Consider the following 19,882-nt stretch of genomic DNA (forward strand, 5'->3'; position numbering starts at 1 on the left):
TGGTAACTGAGGAGTAGAGTCGTCCTCTCCAGAAAATCTCTGATCTGAGCTGGCCGCCCGTCCTTCCTGACTGCATAGTGACCCCAGAGGCTCAGATAACCACACAGGGATGAACTGCATGAACAATTACTATACAGAAGCACAGGTAACCATGGACAAAAGCAATGAATAAACTGTCAATTGTATTACAGGCACACAGGTCCCAGGACTGTTTCAATCATATTACAGACACACAGGTCCCAGGACTGTTTCAATCGTATTACAGACACACAGGTCCCAGGACTGTTTCAATCACTATTCAGGAAAACAGGTGGACACAGACATCAGCACTGGAAATACTGTTTCAATCGTATTACAGACACACAGGTCCCAGGACTGTTTCAATCGTATTACAGACACACAGGTAACCAGCGACAGCACTGGAAATACAGAAGTACAGAATGGGGCACCTTGAATACAGTCTAAAGAACAAAGTGTAGACACTGTGTTCCAGTAATGACAACACAGGGGATACAGACACCCAGTTAATGTGGTATTGGTAAACATTCCATTGCACAGTGTTACCTGCAATAAGAACAACAATTCCCATGTTACTACACCAACAATGAATCACACTACAACACCAATGTAGCAGCACTAACAACAACAGACACACACACACACACACACACACACACACACACACACACACACACACAGATGATGTTACAAAGAAAACAATTTATTTTGAACAAGTGCTGCTGATAAGATGACTGCAGCATTGTTTTTCACACATAACAGAGAGCTGTCTTTGATCAGTTGGCAAAACAGACAGTGTCAGAGGAAAATACACACACAGACAGACAGACAGACCACTAGACCTCCATCAATCATCACCAAGCACCAGCTGAACATTGAGACATTCTAATCAAACACGACGATGAATATATACATGCAAACACATACCCACAGGCACACACCCACACATGTGCACAACCAGTTCCCGTTGACAATCCTTAACAATATTACACTGTAAAAAGAGGGATTCTCCTAAGGGCATTGACAGGAGAGCGATAGTGAAAGAGAGGGAGCACTCCTTGATGTGAAAACATGAATAATTAAAACGCTACAGCAGTCACACAGAGCAGAGCCATCCAGAATCAGTGAGGGGAGAGCGCCCTGTTCTGACAGCCCCCAGTCCACCACTGAGAACCACAGGACTACCGTTAATGCAGGGGAAATATGGAGAAAATAAACAGAAATGGCTCCTCAACACATCAACAGCTACAGCAGCAGCACTGACAAGACAATGAAATAGAATCAGATCGACAGAGAGAGGGAAGGAGGGAGATGTAGAGAGAATGCCCAGAGCTGCAAGCCACTGACACTGCCTCTGCTGCTGTGGCTGCAATAACCTGAATACCGCCATCACAACTCTTCTTCCCTCCCCCTCTATCACCATCCTCTCTGCTCTCCCCTGATTTTTCTCTTCCCTCATCTCTCTTTCTCGCCATCCCTTCTCATCCAGCCTTCTGTCAGAAAGCAACTCTGTCGCTACAATTGATTAGCCTCTCCCTGCATCCCACCCACTCTCTCTTCTTCTGTCTGTGCCTCCCTTTCTTCCCTCCATCCCCATCCTCCATGGTGCTCGTCGTGTTGCCTCTTACCTGGGTCTTCCTGGGCGGCTTGCTGTTCCGGCGGTTAGGTCTGGGCCTGGAGCGGGTGTAGTGCCTCAGTGTGTGGCAGTCGATGGGCAGGTCCATAGGGGCCTGAGGAGGTGCGGGCTCAGGGCACCGGGGCTCACTGTTGCTAAGAGCCGCAGCAGCTGCAGGAGCAGGAGCAGCATCCGCCTCTCTCCCTGTGTGGGAGGGGCTTTCGGATTTCAGCTGGCCTCCCACTGTGACTGACAGTGTCGTCGTTGACGACAACGCCTGCACATTCCCTCCTACCCATGCTCCTTCCTGCTGATAATGCATGCTCTCTCTTGCCTGCTGCTCCGAGTCCACATCCAGGAGACCTGCAGAGAGAGAAACACGAGAGAGAGAGAGAGAGAGAGAGAGACAGAGACAGAGAGCGGGGGACAGAGAGAGAGGAGGACAGAGAGAGGGAATGGTACCAACACACAAAGGCACAGGACGTATGATAGGATGCATGTAAAAATAGGGCAACTATGTATAACATGGAGATAACAAACTGGGAGGGGATGTAAGATATAATGGGGGAGAGAGAGAGAGAGAGAGAGAGAGAGAGAGAGAGAGAGGACGAGCTGAGAATAGTGATTGAGAGACCATTGATGAAGAAAGGGGGAGGAGAGGACAAATAAAAAAATCTGAGCTACAAACAGAAAATATGGATGGAAGAGGAGTCCGACGGATGACAATAGATATAGGCTCAACAGCACAGAGAAGAGAGGAGACTAATCAGACAGATTTACAGCACTGAATCTAAATGACGGACGAGAGAGGGAGAGAGCAAAAAAAGAGATGGCGCAAGAGAGAAAGAAATGAGGAGAGAGACAGATTGCAGGTAGCGGCAGAGCAGGACGGCTGGAGAGAGTGGCAAAGGAGGGGGAGGTGTTGTACAATGGTTGTAAGCCGGTGCCCCCCTCTCCCTCCCTCCCCTGTCCCCCCAACTGAGGTTCAGTGGTCTGAAAGTAACCCGGCCATGCTCCAGTTAGCCACAGCCCTTTTTATTGGACAGGCAGCTGATTATCTTTTGTTGAGGCTAGAGTATTAACCCCCCCCCCCCCTACATCACCGCCCGCCAGAATCTCCCCTCCGATATGGGACCTTAACCCTACAGCACCCTGACACAGCACTATCACAAGGAGGGGGAACTCCCAAGACGCATTGGGGGACAGCCCCTCAAGTGTTCCGGGCTGCATGAATGACACACATAAGCAATAACCCCTTCACGTTCAGTAAAACACATGGGCTTAAAGGTGCCTCTTGACAGAGTTTTCCACAGACAAGGAGCTAAAAAAGTGCAGTGTTATTTTCTACTCACAGGAGGAGTGTAACACACTGACACATTTTGACTGGTTCCAAATCTGATTTGGGATGTACTTAAGAGCACATTGCACTAAAGGGATTTACGCAGAACAATCCTGAAACATATTGCTCTAGTGGAATCTCCCTCTTTGTTGTGACGGCTCCATTATTTTCATGTTACTGCCCTTCTGACCCTCTTTTGTTAGAGCTCACTCCTAACTGGATAATTAAATGCTTTAGACACGACCCCTGACCTTTTCAACTGTGAATTCTGGTTGAAACCTTTTTCTAAGCCAATCACAGTGGCGGTTGATTGCAGCTGCTGACATCACAGGTCAAGGGCATTTTTCTGTAGCAGACTGCAGCCAATAACTAAACCTGATTAACACTGTAATCGATCTGCCTAGTTTCATCCCAGACTCCAAGCTTTCCTAATAAAAAGTCTGTATAATAAATTAGAATTAGACTGATGACAAGCCTGGTTCTTACTTTTCACTGAGGGTGCTGGACGGATACTCTTGGAGTGGATGCTGCTCCTCCAAATGACAGGAACATACTGAGAAAGAGAGAGAAATTCAGATAGTTGTATTAAACAAGAACTAATGCAGGTCATGTAGATACTTGTGTAGACTGGTACAATGGTATGACATATACTGTTTAGTATGGTGGGTTATGTGTGTTTTAGAGAGGGGTTATGTTAGAGCTCTTACATCATCCATGGGGAAGTCATGGTCTACCACTCGTAGATGAGGGACGTTGGTTTTGAGTCCAGAGGTGGTCTGCTCCCTCATATGACGGTCCTGAGGTGAGGGAGGGTGGTGATCAGTTATACTAATCGAACACACCCAACACAACGAGTGTTGCGGAGTAGGGAAATACATAGTTCAACTAGTAATTTAACTACATTATGCAGTAGTTTGGTGGTAGTTGAACTCAGTGTTTTCAGTAGTTAATAACTTGTTTTTTCCATGTATAGGTGTAGCTATCTATTGGAACCTCACACTACCTTTTTGCTAAAATAAAATATGACCCGTCATCAGACCTAGTTCTTACATGAAACAGCTTTCTGTTTAATAGGCAAAATGACACATTCTGTTAACATCAAACTCCAGAGTGATCTGTTCTTGCAATTTGTTGTCTAAGACATTTCAAATTTAGATATGATCATTTACCACAAAGTAGTTTGTATGTAGGGAACAACTTTTGTTAAGTAAACTGTATTTTAAGGGTAGATGTAGTGTAGCTTAATATCTCACTCACTCACTCACTCACTCACTCACTCACTCTCTCACTCTCTCTCACTCTCTCTCACTCTCTTACTCTCTCTCACTCTCTCTCACTCTCTCTCACTCTCTCTCACTCTCTCTCACTCTCTCTCACTCTCTCTCACTCTCTCACACTCTCTCACACTCTCTCACACACTCTCTCTCACTCACTCTCACTCACTCTCACTCACTCTCTCTCACTCTCTCTCACTCTCTCTCACTCTCTCTCACTCTCTCTCACTCTCTCACTCTCTCACTCTCTCACTCTCTCACTCTCTCACTCTCTCACTCTCTCACCAATTTCTGCTGAGCCACAGACAAGTCCAGCAGAACCTCATCAATGATACTTTCCACCAAGGAGACACTGACTGACAGTTTGAGTTCACTGAAAAAGAAATGAAAAACAAAGAAATATTGGAAGGGGAGAAGTAAATCCTAAGCAACACCAGTGAGCTTAATGAGAGATGTGGGAGGCACTGGGTGGAACAATTCCATGAGCATGACACAAAACAACAAGGATTATGTACGATGTAACGGTTCGTGTTCAGCGGTTTACCTTAGTTTGTTACTGATGAGTTCTCCTATGTGCTGCATGAAGGTGTCCTGGATGAACAGAGCTGTCTGTCTGGACTTCTTAGCCACACAGTCAGCCAGCTGCTCACAGACACTTGACCTGTGGGTGACCCTAGGACAGAGGGTCTGGGCTGACTGCAACAAGGCCTGAGCCAGCTCCTGGAACACACATGGCATACCAGTCACCTGGATGACCTCTCCTGAGACTTTCCCTACCACATGTAGCAGGTTTAGACATATCTCTTCAATTTGTCTGAATGTTGATCGTCATCAGTGGTTGGTAAGTGACATTGATACCATGTGCCTCATATACATTGTTCACACACATGATGCAGAAACAAAAATGGCAGTATTACCTGAATCTCCTCTGTTATTTCGTTGGTGACTGTTTTGGCCGTGTCATTCAGTATGTGTTGCAGCATTGCACCACTGGAGGGTGTCTTCACCAGATCATAAAGTGAAGGCAATAGCTAGAGGTTGAACAAACTTATTAGTGATATTTCACCATTCTCAAAATGTTGAATCTAGACCTCTCAAAAACATAGATGAACATTTCGTATCAGTGGGACTCAAAGATACCTTACCATAATGGAGGTTTTAGTATTATGAAGCACTTCCTCTGCAGCCAATATGTCTGACTGCACTTCCTGTATATTGCAGGGGGCTAAAGGTCGGACACTCTCCTGTAACCTCTGACACAGACCTTGAACCAGCTGAGATGTGGGATGAAGACAGACAGACACAGGGTGAGAATGGCAAATGTGCCAGAAATGTAGGACTATGGGAAAGGAACAGACCCTCATACATACAGACACTAATATACTGAGTGCACAAAAAAATTAGGAACACCATCTTAATATTGAGTTGCACCCCCTTTTGCCCTCATAACAGCCTCAATTCATCAATGGGCATGGACTCAAGTTGTTGAAAGCATTCCACAAAGATGCTGGCACACGTTGACTCCAATGCTTCCTACAGTTGTATCATGTTGGCTAGATGTCCTTTGGGTGGTGGACCATTAATACACACAGGAAAAACCCAGCAGCATTGCAGCAGCATTGCAGTTCTTGACACTCAAACCGGTGCGCCTGGCACCTACTACCATACCCTGTTCAAAGGCACTTAAATCTCTTGTCTTGTCCACTCACCCTCTGAATGGCACACATACACAATCCATGTCTCAATTGGCTTAAAAATCATTCTTTAATCTGTTTCCTTCCCTTCATCTACACGGATTGAAGTGGAATTAACAGGTGACATCTATAAGGGATCAAAGCTTTTACCTGGATACACCTGGTCAGTCTGTCATGGAAAGAGCAGGTGTTCCTAATGTTTTGTACACTCAGTGTATATTTCTGTTGCCTCCAAGAACAAGGACTGACCCACCTGTTCAGAGCGTACGGTCTTCAGGCCCTGTTGGAGGTTTAGTATCTGGTCTGGGCTTGCAGACTTTCTCTGGCTGTTCCTGATCAGACACGACTGGATCTGGACACAACAGGTGTTTTATACCAGGGTGACTCAGACATCCATTTTTATCATGCACCTCTCGGACAACCCAATCTCACCTTCTGCAGAGCCTCCTCTGTCTTCTCAGGACTGTTACGATACCCGTGTGTGACATCATTCATGGGGATGGATATGTGCTGCAGTGTGAAGTTCCTGTGTTTATGTATACACACAGAGAGAAAAGAATAAGGAATTAATCAACCATTCAAAGGCAGGAAAAGAGGGGTAACGTTATCTTTTAGGCAATATTCCTGTTTGATGGACTGAGACTCTTCCTCTCTATGACTTACCTCTCTAGAGCATTGGCCACATCCAGAAATCCCCTGGCTGTCACATTGTTCCTGTCCCAGACCAGAGTCCTGTGTAGGGATATACACTGGGCAGGTCAGGTCAGGTTATATAATTCCAGATTGCGGCTAGGGTAGGCAAGGTTGGGGCAGGTCAGTTTATGGTTAGGTTGGGTTATAGCTAGGTTACCTGAGTTTAGTGTTGATGAGTAAGGCCTTGGCCAGCATCTTGGCTCCAGTGTCTCCGATGCAGTTGCCACTGATGTCTATCTTAGTGAGGCTGGCATTGCAACCCAGGCTGTTGATGAGGATGGTGGTGCCTGTCTTCAGCTTGGAGTCGCACACTGACAGAGACTCCAGGGGCTGTGGGCATGGCGCACACACATGCACACACACATACACCACTGATCTGATCCGTCCAATCAGAGCCCAGACTTCAGTTGGATTACATGACCTTCAGCCTGACATCTGGCTCTTTGATACTCAGAGAAAATGTCTGCCTGATTTCAATGAGCCTTGTATACTGTACGAGTCTCAGCTGCTCAATGTGTAATTACTGAGGCGGGCCTTGTCTCGCTGGAGAAGGATTTGGGGTAATTAAAATAATTTATTTCACTCAAGGGGAGGTCCCAGAGGACTATGCTTCCACAGAGACTCCATCATTACAAAGCTCTCCTAGCAGGAAACAGGAGAATACTACAACCCAGAAGGCAAGGTCAGTACAGGTGCATCAAAGCTGGGACCGAGAGACAGCTTCTATCTCAAGGCTATCAGACTGTTAAATAGCAATCACAGCTGGTCTCCACCCAGTACCCTGCTCTGAACTTAGTCACGGTCACTAGCCGTCTACCACCAGGTTACTCATCCTCTAACTTCGAGGCTTCTGCCCTATGTACAGTGCATTCAGAAGGTATTCATACCCCTGGACTTTTTCCACATTTGGTTATGCCTTATTCTAAAACGGATTAAATTGTTTATTTTCCTCATCATTTTACAAACAATGCCCCATAATGACAAAGGAAAAACAGGGTAAAAATGTTTTACTAATGTATATAAAAAAAAGCTGAAATATTCCATTTACATAAATATTCAGACCCTTTACTCAGTACTTTGTTGAAGCACCTTTGGCAGCGATTACAGCCTCGAGTCTTCTTGGGTATGATGCTATAAGCTTGGCACACCTGTATCTGGGGAGTTTCTCCTATTCCTCTGCAGATCCTCTCAAGCTCTGTCAGGTTGGATTGGGAACGTCGCTGCACAGCTATTTTCAGGTCTCTCCAGATATGTTCGATCAGATTCAAGTCCGGCCTCTGGCTGGGCCACTCAAGGACATTCAGAGACTTGTCCTGAATCTACTCCTGCGTTGTCTTGGCCGTGTGCTTAGTATCATTGTCCTGATGGAAGGTGAACCTTCGCCCCATTCTGAGGTTCTGTGGACCAGGTTTTCATCAAGGATCTCTCTGTACTTTGCTCCGTTCACCTTTCCTTCGATTCTGACTAGTCTCCCAGTCACTGCCGCTAAAAAACATCCCCACAGCATGATGCTGCCTCCACCGTGCTTCACCGTAGAGATGGTGCCAGGTTTCCTCCAGATGCTTGGTATTCAGGCCAAAGAGTTCAATCTTGGTTTCATCAGACCAGAGAATCTTGTTTCTCATGGTCAGAGTCTTTAGGTGCCTTTTGGAAAACTCCAAGCAGGCTGTCATGTGCCTTTTACTGAGGAGTGGCTTCAGTCTGGCCACTACCATAAAGGCCTGATTGGTGAAGTGCTGCAGAGATGGCTGTCCTTGTGGTAGGTTCTCCCATCTCCACAGAGGAACTCTGGAGCTCTTTCAGAGTGACCATCGGGTTCTTGGTCACCTCCCTGACCAAGGCCCTTCTCCCCCGATTGCTCAGTTTGGCCGGGCGGCCAGCTCTAGGAAGTGTGGATCTAAACGTATTCCATTTAAGAATGATAGAGGCCAGTGTGTTGTTGGGGACCTTCAATGCTGCAGACATTTTTTGGTCCCATTCCCCAGATCTGTGCCTCGACACAATCCTGTCTCGGAGCTCTACAGACATTTCCTTTGATGTCTCGGCTTGGCTTTTGCTCTGACATGCACTGTCAACTGTGGGACCTTATATAGACAGGTGTGTGCCTTTCCAAATCATGCCCAATCAATTGAATTTACCATAATCAAGTTGTAGAAACATCCCAATGATGATCAATGGAAACAGGGTGCACCTGAGCTCAATTTAAAGTCTCATTTTAAAGTGTCTGAATACTTATGTAAATAAGGTATCGGTTTTTGTCATTTTTATAAATTAGCAAAAATGTCTAAAAACCAGTTTTTCGCTTTGTCATTAATGGGTATTGTGTGTAGATTGATGAGGACATTTTTTATTCAATCAATTTTAGAATAAGGCTGTAACATAACAAAATATGGAAAAAGTCAAGGGGTCGGAATACTTTCCGAATGCACTGTTCGAAATCAAGCACTCACACACTCCTCCTCCTGAATGAGCTGGACGATACGCTGTAGGACATCTGTTAGAGCTCTGTGGGGAGAGATAGAGAGAGACAGAGAGACAGAGAGAGAGAGAGAGAGTGAAGAGACAGCTGACAGGTAGATGAATAGAAAACAGTGGTTCTGACAGATTAAATTACTCACCTGGACTTCATGGCAAAGTTGCGTCCCAAAGCCAGATGGCGAATGGAGTGACTACGACCGATGGACAGCACCAAGGTGACCATGTCACTCTCAAAACCTGAGAGGAGAGAGATGTATATCAGTAACTCACTGTAGAAGAGTAGACATTCTGCATGCTGTATATCTGTATGCTTTGAGGAAGCCATCTCATGTCAGCTCAATTTATGTTGAGCCTACTCAGTCATAAATACACCAATTAGGATTCCCAGGAGCCTTTTGAAAGGTGCATTCTCCATGAAAACGAATGGTCTCTATATCTGAGCCACTGGCTAGTGTAGGAGATTGTACCACATCATCATAGTCTTGGTCAGTGTGATGTCGGTGTGATCCCCAGAAGTGCTCATGCTACATGGTTACAGTAATACACCATAGTATCCTCTCTTCATTATAAATTGTTGTCCAAGCTCTGTCTGTACCGGATGAATATGGATGAGGAAATTGGTTGGGAGACAGGCAGGTGCAGGAGCCTCAGTGTCCCAGCAGTGCTGTGTCTATTCTGACTGACACTGATGTGCCTGCCCTTGGTCACTCCTCAGTGCTGCATGGAGGTTTGTCTGTGGGAGGCTGGGAGCCCTGCCTGCCTGATCTTATCTGCCTGTTCCAGAAATAACATGGCCTGATTTGAGCTATTCTCAGCGGTCCAGCTTTTGACTGTGTTTCCAGAACCAAGTTTAAATTACAGTGCCTGCAAAAGTATTCATCCCCCTTGGTATTTTTCCTATTTTGTTGCATTACAACCTGTAATTTAAATGGATTTTTATTTGGATTTCATGTAATGGACATACACAAAATAGTCTAAATTGGTGAAGTGAAATTTCCAAAAACTTGTGCATATGGATTCACCCCCTTTGCTATGAAGCCCCTAAATAGGATCTGGTGCAACCAATTACCTTCAGAAGTCACATAATTTGTTAAATAAAGTCCACCTGTGTGCAATCTAAGTGTCACATGATCTGTCACATGATCTGAGTATATATACACCTGTTCTGAAAGGCCTCAGAGTCTGTAACACCACTAAGCAAATGGCACCATGAAGACCAAGGAGTTCTCCAAACAGGTCAGGGACAAAGTTGTGGAGAAGTACAGATCATGGTTGGGTTATAAAAAAATATCCAAAACTTTGAACATCCCACGGAGCAACATTAAATCCATTATTAAAAAATGGAAAGAATATGGCACCACAACAAACCTGCCAAGAGAGGGCCGCCCACCAAAACTCATGGACCAGGCAAGGAGGGCATTAATCAGAGAGGCAACAAAGAGACCAAAGATAACCCTGAACAAGCTGCAAAGCTCCACAGCAGAGATTGGAGTATCTGTCCATAGGACCACAAAATAAGCAAACACATTTGATGTTTGCCAAAAGGTATGTGGGAGACTCCCCAAACATATGGAATAAGGTATTCTGGTCAGATGAGACTAAAATTGTGCTTTTTAGCCATCAAGGAAAATGTTATGTCTGGCACAAACACAACACCTCACATCACCATGAGAACAACATCCCCACAGTGAATCATGGGGGTGGCAGCATTATGCTGTGGGGATGTTTTTCATCGGCAGGGACTGGGAAACTGGTCAGAATTGAAGGAATGATGGTGCTAAATACAGGGAAATTCTTGAGGGAAACCTGTTTCAGTCTTCCACAGATTTGAGACTGGGACGGAGGTTCACCTTCCAGCATGACAATGACCCTAAGCATACTGCTAAAGCAACACTCGAGTGGTTGGGAAACATTTGGGAAATGTTTAAATGTCTTGGAATGGCCTAGTCAAAGCCCAGACCTCAATCCAATTGAGAATCTGTGGTACGACTTAAATATTGCTGTACACCAGCGGAACCCATCCAACTTGAAGGAGCTGGAGCAGTTTTGCCTTGAAGAATGGGCAAAAATCATAATGGCTTGATATGCCAAGCTTCTAGAGACATTCCCCAAGAGACTTGTAGCTGTAATTGCTGCAAAACGCTCAAGTTCTTTCTTTTTTTTGTCTTATTTCCTGTTTCACAATAACAAATTTTGCATCTTTAACGTGGTAGGCCTGTTGTGTAAATCAAATGATACAAACACCCCCCAAAAACATTTAAATTCCAGGTTGTAAAGGCAATAAAATAGGAAAAATGCCAAAGGGGGATGAATATCTTCGCAAACCACTGTAGATCATAGTAAGAGAAGAGAATGGCATTTTCTCATTTATATTGGTAGTTCCAAAGTATGCCTAGTTATAATAATAATGCAGAAAAAACAGGTACTTCGCATTTCATATTATTAATGGAAAACCAAATGTTTTCTTTGGCCTTGAATATAAATTGCCTGCAGCATTTGGTTGTCCTCTGAGATTCCTGCTCAGAAATGTATACAGAATACTCTACTCTAGTGAAGGGGTTTGATCGTAATGATGCCCACACACTGGTCCCCCTGAGTCCCCCTGAACAGTTCCCAGAACAGCCCTTCAGCCCCCTCCACTCCCCCTTGGTGAGGCTGGGCTGGTCCTGGCCTCTCCTCATTGTGCTATAGAGCAGGGGATCATCCCATGAGACACACACACACTGAGAATAATGTATGTTATATTATCTGAATTGTGTGTGATTTATCACCTGCTGGCACCACCTAACACACACACCTCCCTGTACTCTCTCCAGGTAGGAAGAAAATGAGAGAGCATCCGATTCAGAGAGCGATAGAGAGAAGGCGCGAGAGAGAGAAGGTGAGAAGGAGAGAGAGCGAGAGAGAAAATGGGCGAGGTGAGGAATCATACCATTGTCAGAGAGGTCCAGACTGCTGATGGCCTTGGCTTCAAATATGTGCTCCTGAATCACCTGGGCCCCAGCAGACCTCAGCTGCACATATAATACACATGATTATCAGCCAGACAAAACCTAGCTCAGCTACCTGGTTAGTGATGATTAAAAAAAGTCAACGGTGTGTGTGTACAGTTCATTGTGATAGAAAAATGTGTAAAGGTTAGGTTACAATATTAAATCATAGGTACCTCACAGCCACTCAGGTCTAGCTCCAGCCCACACAGATGAGTATTTGTGGCAAGACCCTGCAACAACAATCTGCATACAAGACCGATTGGGTTCATTTCACCACAAAAATATGCGTATCAAACAGCAGTATACACATAAATATGTCAATCAAAATGCAAACACATAATTATAAGTAGGCATCACATTCTGTTTGGCATGCACTGGTTTAACATTCCAACGGTGCTCACCTGAGAGCCTCTGGGGGTAGTTTGGTTCCTGCCAATCCCACGTATCTGAGCTCATTGCTCTTACTGAAGAATTCCTTTACAGCCCTCGTCACTTCCCTCACCTTCCTGGGGACAGAGACAGGTCAGTGGATGGGTTGGGCAACACTAGTCAGAGATGACAGCTGGCAGGGAGCTCACCTGTGGGAGAAGGGGTTTCTGGACAGGTTGAGGTGGGCCAGGTTGGGGCAGCAGCCTGCTGACAGAGATACAAACAGCTAGGGAGAGAAGGAAGTTGGGGATGTAAAGGTTCATTGGTTCACATTGGCACAAACATGTGACATCGAAAAGCAGATCAGGTTGTATATTTTAAATGGATGAATATGACAGAAACTGGCTGGAGGTGAAAGGGCAAAGGCCACTTACAGTGTCCACAGGGCAGTCTGTGCCACTCAGGTCCAGGTAAGATACAGCATTGGTCCCAGACAGGAACTTAAACAGGTTCTGACAGGTAAAGATGTAAAACTATTCAGTGCTATGGTCCTGTAGACTAGAGCCAAACCCAACTACAGGGCAACTCAATTCAACACTGTACAGTGGAGTAATACATTTACTCTGATTGAGATTCCTCCGGTATCATTAAGTCATATCAGTATCAAGTAGCATGCATATCCTGTCACATATCAGTATCAAGTAGCATGCATATCCTGTCACATATCAGTATCAAGTAGCATGCATATCCTGTCACATATCAGTATCAAGTAGCATGCATATCCTGTCACATTTCAGTATCAAGTAGCATGCATATCCTGTCACATATCAGTATCAAGTAGCATGCATATCCTGTCACATCAGTATCAAGTAGAATGCATATCCTGTCACATATCAGTATCAAGTAGCATGCATATCCTGTCACATTTCAGTATCAAGTAGCATGCATATCCTGTCACATTTCAGTATCAAGTAGGATGCATATCCTGTCACATTTCAGTATCACGTAGCATGCATATCCTGTCACATATCAGTATCAAGTAGCATGCATATCCTGTCACATATCAGTATCAAGTAGCATGCATATCCTGTCACATATCAGTATCAAGTAGCATGCATATCCTGTCACATATCGATATCAAGTAGCATGCATATCCTGTCACATATCAGTATCAAGTAGAATACATATCCTGTCACATATCGATATCAAGTAGCATGCATATCCTGTCACATATCAGTATCAAGTAGAATTACATATCCTGTCACATATCGATATCAAGTAGAATGCATATCCTGTCACTTGAGACTGTACTGGCAAAACAAACTCCCTTTGTAAAATAAAATTCTAGACAACCCATTACTGAATATAAGCACAGAGTTAATGTTCCATAGCATACACCCTATACATTACAACATGCATTTAGCTGAGATTAGCATAGCCTACAGTATGGAGCTTTACTCAAGTGTAATAGTGTATGGAGCGAGCGAGACTGAATTCTAAGAAGTGAACTGAAAACAAGTGCTGCCCCCGCACTCACCACAGCTTCCTCTGTAGCCAGAATGCCTGTATTCCCTGACAGGTCCAGGTGACACAGAGAGCTGGAGAAGGCCTTGTTCTGCCGTAACGCCTGAGTCAGATTTCCTAGACCTGGATAGATGGAAGGGAGGGAACGGAATCAGAGAGAGAAAAGAAGCTGCACGGATCTCTACTTATTCACAGTATGTAGCACTAACAAAAGCAACCCAAGTAGTCAAGCATGCTTTCAATAGAATATGTAAAAGACATTACATTCACATCTTTGTGGAAGATGGACATGTCAAAAGGGTACAGCAGACAAAAGAGTTGGAATGTACCTTTGTGAGAGACACTAATCCTGGAGAGGGACAGCTGGGTGAGACCATTGGGCAGATTCTCCAGTTCCTGACTGAGAGCTATCACACCTGATGACAGATATCACAACGTTACACACATGAGCAGATGAGTAGTCACTAGCCATTCCAGGGAACACTAGCAATGGACATTGACAAACCTAAAAAGTTTTCAATGGTAACTAAATGCTTGCCTTTGTCCTCTATGTGATTGGCTGACAGGTTGATGGTGTGGATGGCGGAGCAGGTGTGATCTCGCAGGGCACAGGCCATCTTCACTGCAAAATCCCTACAAGAGCAAGGGCAAGGAGAGAGAAAGAGGAATGGAAAATAGTTATTCCTGTGAACTAAAATGAATAATGAAGTGTCAACCAATCACATAAATCAAATGTCATCCAAAGATTTCCCACTTCCTCTGTGCTTCTGGCACCAGGTAGACTGTTTTGGGAGAGAAGGAGGGAGGTAAGAGAGGGAGGGAGTAAGGGATTTTTTAATGAGGTGAAGGTGTATCAGGTAGTAGACTACTCACAGTTTGAGCCCACATCCCTCTAGACACACCTCCTCCAAAGTGGAGGATCTGTTGATCATGAAGAGAACCTGCTCTTGGACCTCTGAGCTCTGCGGATAGATACAGAGGGGGATTATTATAGCCATCCCGCCTCCATACACGGACAGGAAATCTAATCTCAATGAGAATCTCCATATGATCTCCATCTTCAGTGTCAGCCCTTTTCTCTGGTCGCAAACCACCTTAAATACATTTTCCTGTAGAATATAACTACATCTGTGCAGTTCAAGACAGCTTCTCTCCCTTATCATGAAGGTCATTTCGCCTGAACTCCATCATAGCCATGTGATTGCCTAAAGGCACTCCAGTATCACTAACACAAAAGTAGCTAGATTATGAAGTCATTATCGTGCCCTGCCTCCAGGGCACAACAGTCTGTGTGTACATGTGATGACTGTTGATAAGCCCTGCTAGGCCCTGCAGCCTAGACCAGGCTGCCAGTTAGGTCAGCCACAGGATCCCATCATCAGCTCACACTGCCAACACGTACAGACAGTCATGACAGGCCCAGAGAGAGCAGTACTCAGGGATAGAGAGTGATAACATGAGACAGTGAGCTCTCCAACTGGACCTGGAGAAACAGACCAAGATGTAGCTAAAATGTTTACCAGTTTGAGGTCTTTGCTGGAGATCTTGGTGAACCATTGGTTGAAGGAAAGTGCAGCCACTGATAAGGCCAAATCTCTGTTTTCCAGATGACTGAAATCCAGGAGGTTGAATTCCCGACAATTCTGGACATAGTAAATGTTGTCCACATCCTGACAGAATATAAATCATAAACACCTTTACTAATATTCTTGATGTGTGACTACGTCAGTTGATATTAATAGTAGATAATTTTTTCAATCAGAAACATTGAATGTTGTGTCGTCATAGGGGGATGGTAACCTACTCACCCATTGGACTTCCTCTCTGCAAGGTAATTCATTGAAGTCACATAGAGCAGCATACGTCTCTGAGAAGCCTCCTGTAGTGTAGAGAACCAAGGAATGGCAGAGCGATCAAATACTGTACAAATCCACGTCCACACACCTACACAATGTCCACATAGTACGAAAGACACAAGTGAGGGGACAATGCTGCAGTGCTCAGATTAATTCTACTGACCACATGGTCCCAGTGTTCCAGTCAGGTGCTCCTCCACCCGGGTTGCCAGGTTCCACAGCCGCTCCTGCAGGTCTGGAGGGATCTTCTTCAGGACCTTCCTGAGGGCAGGAAATCGACACACATACATGTCACACATTTTAATCGTCTTAAAATGACAGATATTAACATTAGGTATCCACTTTATCATCGGCATTGGATTGAAATATGATTCAGAAGTGACCTCTCTGAGTAAAAAAAGCTCCATTCCTTGGATAGAAGAGGATAGAAGAGGAACCCTAATCAGTTGGTTAATGTGTAGATGTTTCACCTCAGAGGTTTCTGCTATAAGTATATCACAAGCAACTCTCACCATGTTTGAGGGAGGAAAATGTCCATCTGCATTGCCACGACACTCACCCTGGAGATGAATCAGGGAAGATCTTCTTCAGAGAAGCTGTCACATGACTGACCATAGCCTCGAGGTCCTCAACAGACGTCAGACTGAGAGAGTAGGTCTGTCTGTCCGTCTCAATCACCACCTGAATGGTCAACACACACAGTACAAAGGTGTCTTTCTATCGGTCTGTCAACACCATTAAATACAACCACCATGCAGAGACACAGATACACATTCTGACAGAAACATTGTCTAAATGGTATAGTGGTTAGTGGACACATGAACTTGGAAACACATTAACACTGTCTCTTTAAAAAAATATATATTTTACCTTTATTTAACTAGGCAAGTCAGTTAAGAACAAATTCTTATTTTCAATGACGGCCTAGGAACACTGGGTTAACTGCCTTGTTCAGGGGCAGAAGGACAGATTTGTACCTTATCAGCTCGGGGATTTGATCTTACAACCTTTCAGTTACTAGTCCAACGCTCTAACCACTAGGCTACGCTGCCACCCCACGGTCTCTGCTTGTTCATTTGGTGTAACTGAATACCTGTAGAGTAGTGATGCAGGGGTTGACTCCTAGCTCGCAGTCCCAGTGGGTTTGGGGTCATTAACTATTGTGTGGATGGATGTGTGGTTGTGAGGTGCTTTACATATTCGACAGTCACAAGATGAGACTTACAACAGGTTTATAGCGCGTCAAGGGAACTGCAGCCTACTGTTCAGATGGCTTAAATGGAAACTGAAATCTGGACTGTAACCTCTCACATAGCCTTAATATTAATGTAGGCAAAATGTTGACTAGGGAACAGGAGTGGAGAAACATGACTTCTTTCCTTCAGCATCTTGAGAGAATGTGAATGCCCAGTTAGATACCGTCTGAGGTGCTCTTTATCAGCGTCGGAAATTTTAAGAAACATTTAAACCTGTCAACAAATATTGCACCCCCTGTCAAAAAAAACGTTCCACCATCTTTGACTGTAGCCTACAGCGTATTTTCTATATAGCAGTTTAGGCTCAGGTGCAGGTTTTCACTTTATCACATATAGTCAGGCAGTTCTGGGTGAACAAACAACTGACCAGCGCCCCACTACTGTAGACATTGTGGTGAGAGGTGACATTGGCGCCTGACTTTGTCTCAAAGTGGGGGGTGCAAAAAAACTAAAACAAGAACGCAAATGTATCATTCTCCACATTTAATGTCAGCAAGGGAGTTCCATAACTTACATTTCAAATTTCCACTCGCATAGCCCTCGAGACACAAGAACTGAGCATGTGTAAAAACTCTGCTTACGGAAAAGCATATCAAGCGAAGTCGACATTAAAATGCAGTTTAACCCTATTAGGCTCATTTATTACCATTGGAAACGACAGGCTGTGGTCTATCTTGGGTTAGTTCTAAAACATATTTGGTGTCACTGAACTGAGCAACAGTCAGAGAAAGAATGACATTGTCTGCACATGTTTACCCCCCCCCCCCCCCTCGAGTACCTGAACCCGGCGGTGGTGACTAATGTTTCCTACCAACAGGACGTAGAGTGTTAACCTCTGCAGCGCTACAGAAGACAAACCACCACAATCTCAGAGCCCTGACTGAAGTCTGGTGACCTTTGACTGCATCCTGTGTATATGGAATGGGACCAGAGGTGCGTAAGGAGGGGATTCTTCAGATGAGTGGATGGAAATCTGAAGTTTACACCATTTCTTACTGGTATAATTCCATCTTCATATGTGGTAGGTCAAATACTGTAAACATATGGTGATGAGTTGAGGACAGCAACAGCAGCAGGTAGCCTAGCGGTTAAGAACATTGGGCCAATAACCAGAAGGTCACTGGTTTGATATCTCCAAGTTGACTAGGTGAACAACCTGTTGATTTGCCCTTGAGCAAGGCACCCAAATTGCTCCTGTATGTCTGCTAAATTACAAAGAAATGACGCGGAATATTTTACTGTTCACATTTAACAGCATTGAGTTGGATAATTTGCTATGTGCTTCTGATCCCGGTTTCTCTTATTCAGCACAAAGCATGTTTTTACAGCAAATAATTGACATGACCAGCAGTGATCAGAGCTAGCTTATTGTCAATCAGGGCTGCTATTTTTCCAACAGACATTAAAACGTCTTAACACCCAGGCAGTGGTAACCATGGGTCACAGTGGTCAGCCAGCCATATACCATTGTTTCGCACTCCCTTTATATACACAGTACAGGTACTGTATGTGCAACACATTTTTACATCCTGGTTCAGGCAGCTTTCAAATAGTTCAATGAAGTACTGAGAAACATACGTCATTCAAGCTGAACAGAACAGACAAGTTAGAAGTGACACACACCACAATACAAAACATGTCACTTAAACACATATACAAGGACATTATTTGGTTTACCTGATTAAGACTCTCAATGCTGATGGCATAAATCTCTAAATAGCTGAAGGAGCTTTCCACCTGCAGGGAGAGACCAGACTGTGGACACCAGTGAAGCACTGATACAAACACAGAAAATGTATACTGACTCACACAGGTTAATCCGTGAAAGGGAAGGTGACGGGAAGAGAGAGAAAGAGAGGGGGGGTGAGTGGGAGAGACTGAGGTCCTGGTTGGGGGGTGGGGGGGGGGGGGGGTCCGGGAGCTACGGCTCCAATGAGAGTCAAAGTAAGATAAGAGCTCTCATTACCATGTCAGCTAACAGGGGAGAGTGGGGGAGGGAGGTCATTACGACTGAACCTTAAAACAAAACATTTGTCTTCATGGGCCTCCAACCATGGTCACGGTACCTATAGCAAAGTACACAACTGACATAAGCATAAGTAAAGTCATGTCCACTTTCAGTCACATGAGATGACATTTTATTTGTGTTACTTCCCTTTTTCCACGTGAGGCATTTCTGCTTTATAAGTATACAAACAACAAAAACTGAGGCCAGCATAACTTGTTTCTACACTGTATATCAATTATTAGAATGTACTAATACAGGTCCCATCCTCTCTCTAATGCCTTGAGCCGCTCCATTTAACCCTCCCTCTCCATCTAGCGTTCCATGCTCCCTTCCTCCACTCTCAATCTAGCGTGCCATAATCCCTTCCTCCACTCTCCATCTAGCGTGCCATGCTCCCTTCCTCCACTCTCCATCTAGCGTGCCATGCTCCCTTCCTCCACTCTCCATCTAGCGTGCCATGCTCCCTTCCTCCACTCTCCATCTAGCGTGCCATGCTCCCTTCCTCCACTCTCCATCTAGCGTGCCATGCTCCCTTCCTCCACTCTCCATCTAGCGTGCCATGCTCCCTTCCTCTACCTAGCGTGCCATGCTCCCTTCCTCCACCTAGCGTGCCATGCTCCCTTCCTCCACCTAGCGTGCCATGCTCCCTTCCTCCACCTAGCGTGCCATGGTCCCTTCCTCCACCTAGCGTGCCCTGCTCCCTTCCTCCACCTAGCGTGCCATGCACCCTTCCTCCCCTCTCTATCTAGCGTGCCATTCTCCCTT

At 45.0% G+C, this 19,882-nt stretch overlaps 1 protein-coding gene across 1 annotated transcript in view; it reads right to left on the reverse strand.

The window, feature by feature from the left end:
* The window catches only part of carmil2 (capping protein regulator and myosin 1 linker 2), a 41,673-nt gene that overhangs the window by 12,662 nt on the left and 9,129 nt on the right, over window positions 1-19,882 (reverse strand). The window contains exons 4-30 of the mRNA XM_020456584.2: window positions 18,787-18,846; window positions 16,413-16,534; window positions 16,017-16,114; window positions 15,806-15,876; window positions 15,518-15,667; window positions 14,871-14,959; window positions 14,536-14,630; window positions 14,327-14,413; window positions 14,011-14,120; window positions 12,908-12,985; window positions 12,683-12,759; window positions 12,506-12,610; window positions 12,278-12,347; window positions 12,044-12,125; window positions 9,252-9,348; window positions 9,084-9,138; window positions 6,791-6,963; window positions 6,604-6,672; window positions 6,373-6,466; window positions 6,194-6,292; window positions 5,392-5,520; window positions 5,164-5,277; window positions 4,791-4,966; window positions 4,532-4,619; window positions 3,680-3,769; window positions 3,459-3,525; window positions 1,647-1,996 (exon numbers count right to left, since the gene is read on the reverse strand). Coding sequence (XP_020312173.1) covers window positions 1,647-1,996; window positions 3,459-3,525; window positions 3,680-3,769; window positions 4,532-4,619; window positions 4,791-4,966; window positions 5,164-5,277; window positions 5,392-5,520; window positions 6,194-6,292; window positions 6,373-6,466; window positions 6,604-6,672; window positions 6,791-6,963; window positions 9,084-9,138; window positions 9,252-9,348; window positions 12,044-12,125; window positions 12,278-12,347; window positions 12,506-12,610; window positions 12,683-12,759; window positions 12,908-12,985; window positions 14,011-14,120; window positions 14,327-14,413; window positions 14,536-14,630; window positions 14,871-14,959; window positions 15,518-15,667; window positions 15,806-15,876; window positions 16,017-16,114; window positions 16,413-16,534; window positions 18,787-18,846 — 2,895 coding nt within the window. The remainder of the gene's footprint in view (window positions 1-1,646; window positions 1,997-3,458; window positions 3,526-3,679; window positions 3,770-4,531; window positions 4,620-4,790; window positions 4,967-5,163; window positions 5,278-5,391; window positions 5,521-6,193; window positions 6,293-6,372; window positions 6,467-6,603; window positions 6,673-6,790; window positions 6,964-9,083; window positions 9,139-9,251; window positions 9,349-12,043; window positions 12,126-12,277; window positions 12,348-12,505; window positions 12,611-12,682; window positions 12,760-12,907; window positions 12,986-14,010; window positions 14,121-14,326; window positions 14,414-14,535; window positions 14,631-14,870; window positions 14,960-15,517; window positions 15,668-15,805; window positions 15,877-16,016; window positions 16,115-16,412; window positions 16,535-18,786; window positions 18,847-19,882) is intronic.

The sequence above is a fragment of the Oncorhynchus kisutch genome, linkage group LG22, assembly GCF_002021735.2.
Source record: "Oncorhynchus kisutch isolate 150728-3 linkage group LG22, Okis_V2, whole genome shotgun sequence".
In the NCBI taxonomy this organism is placed as follows: domain Eukaryota; kingdom Metazoa; phylum Chordata; class Actinopteri; order Salmoniformes; family Salmonidae; genus Oncorhynchus; species Oncorhynchus kisutch.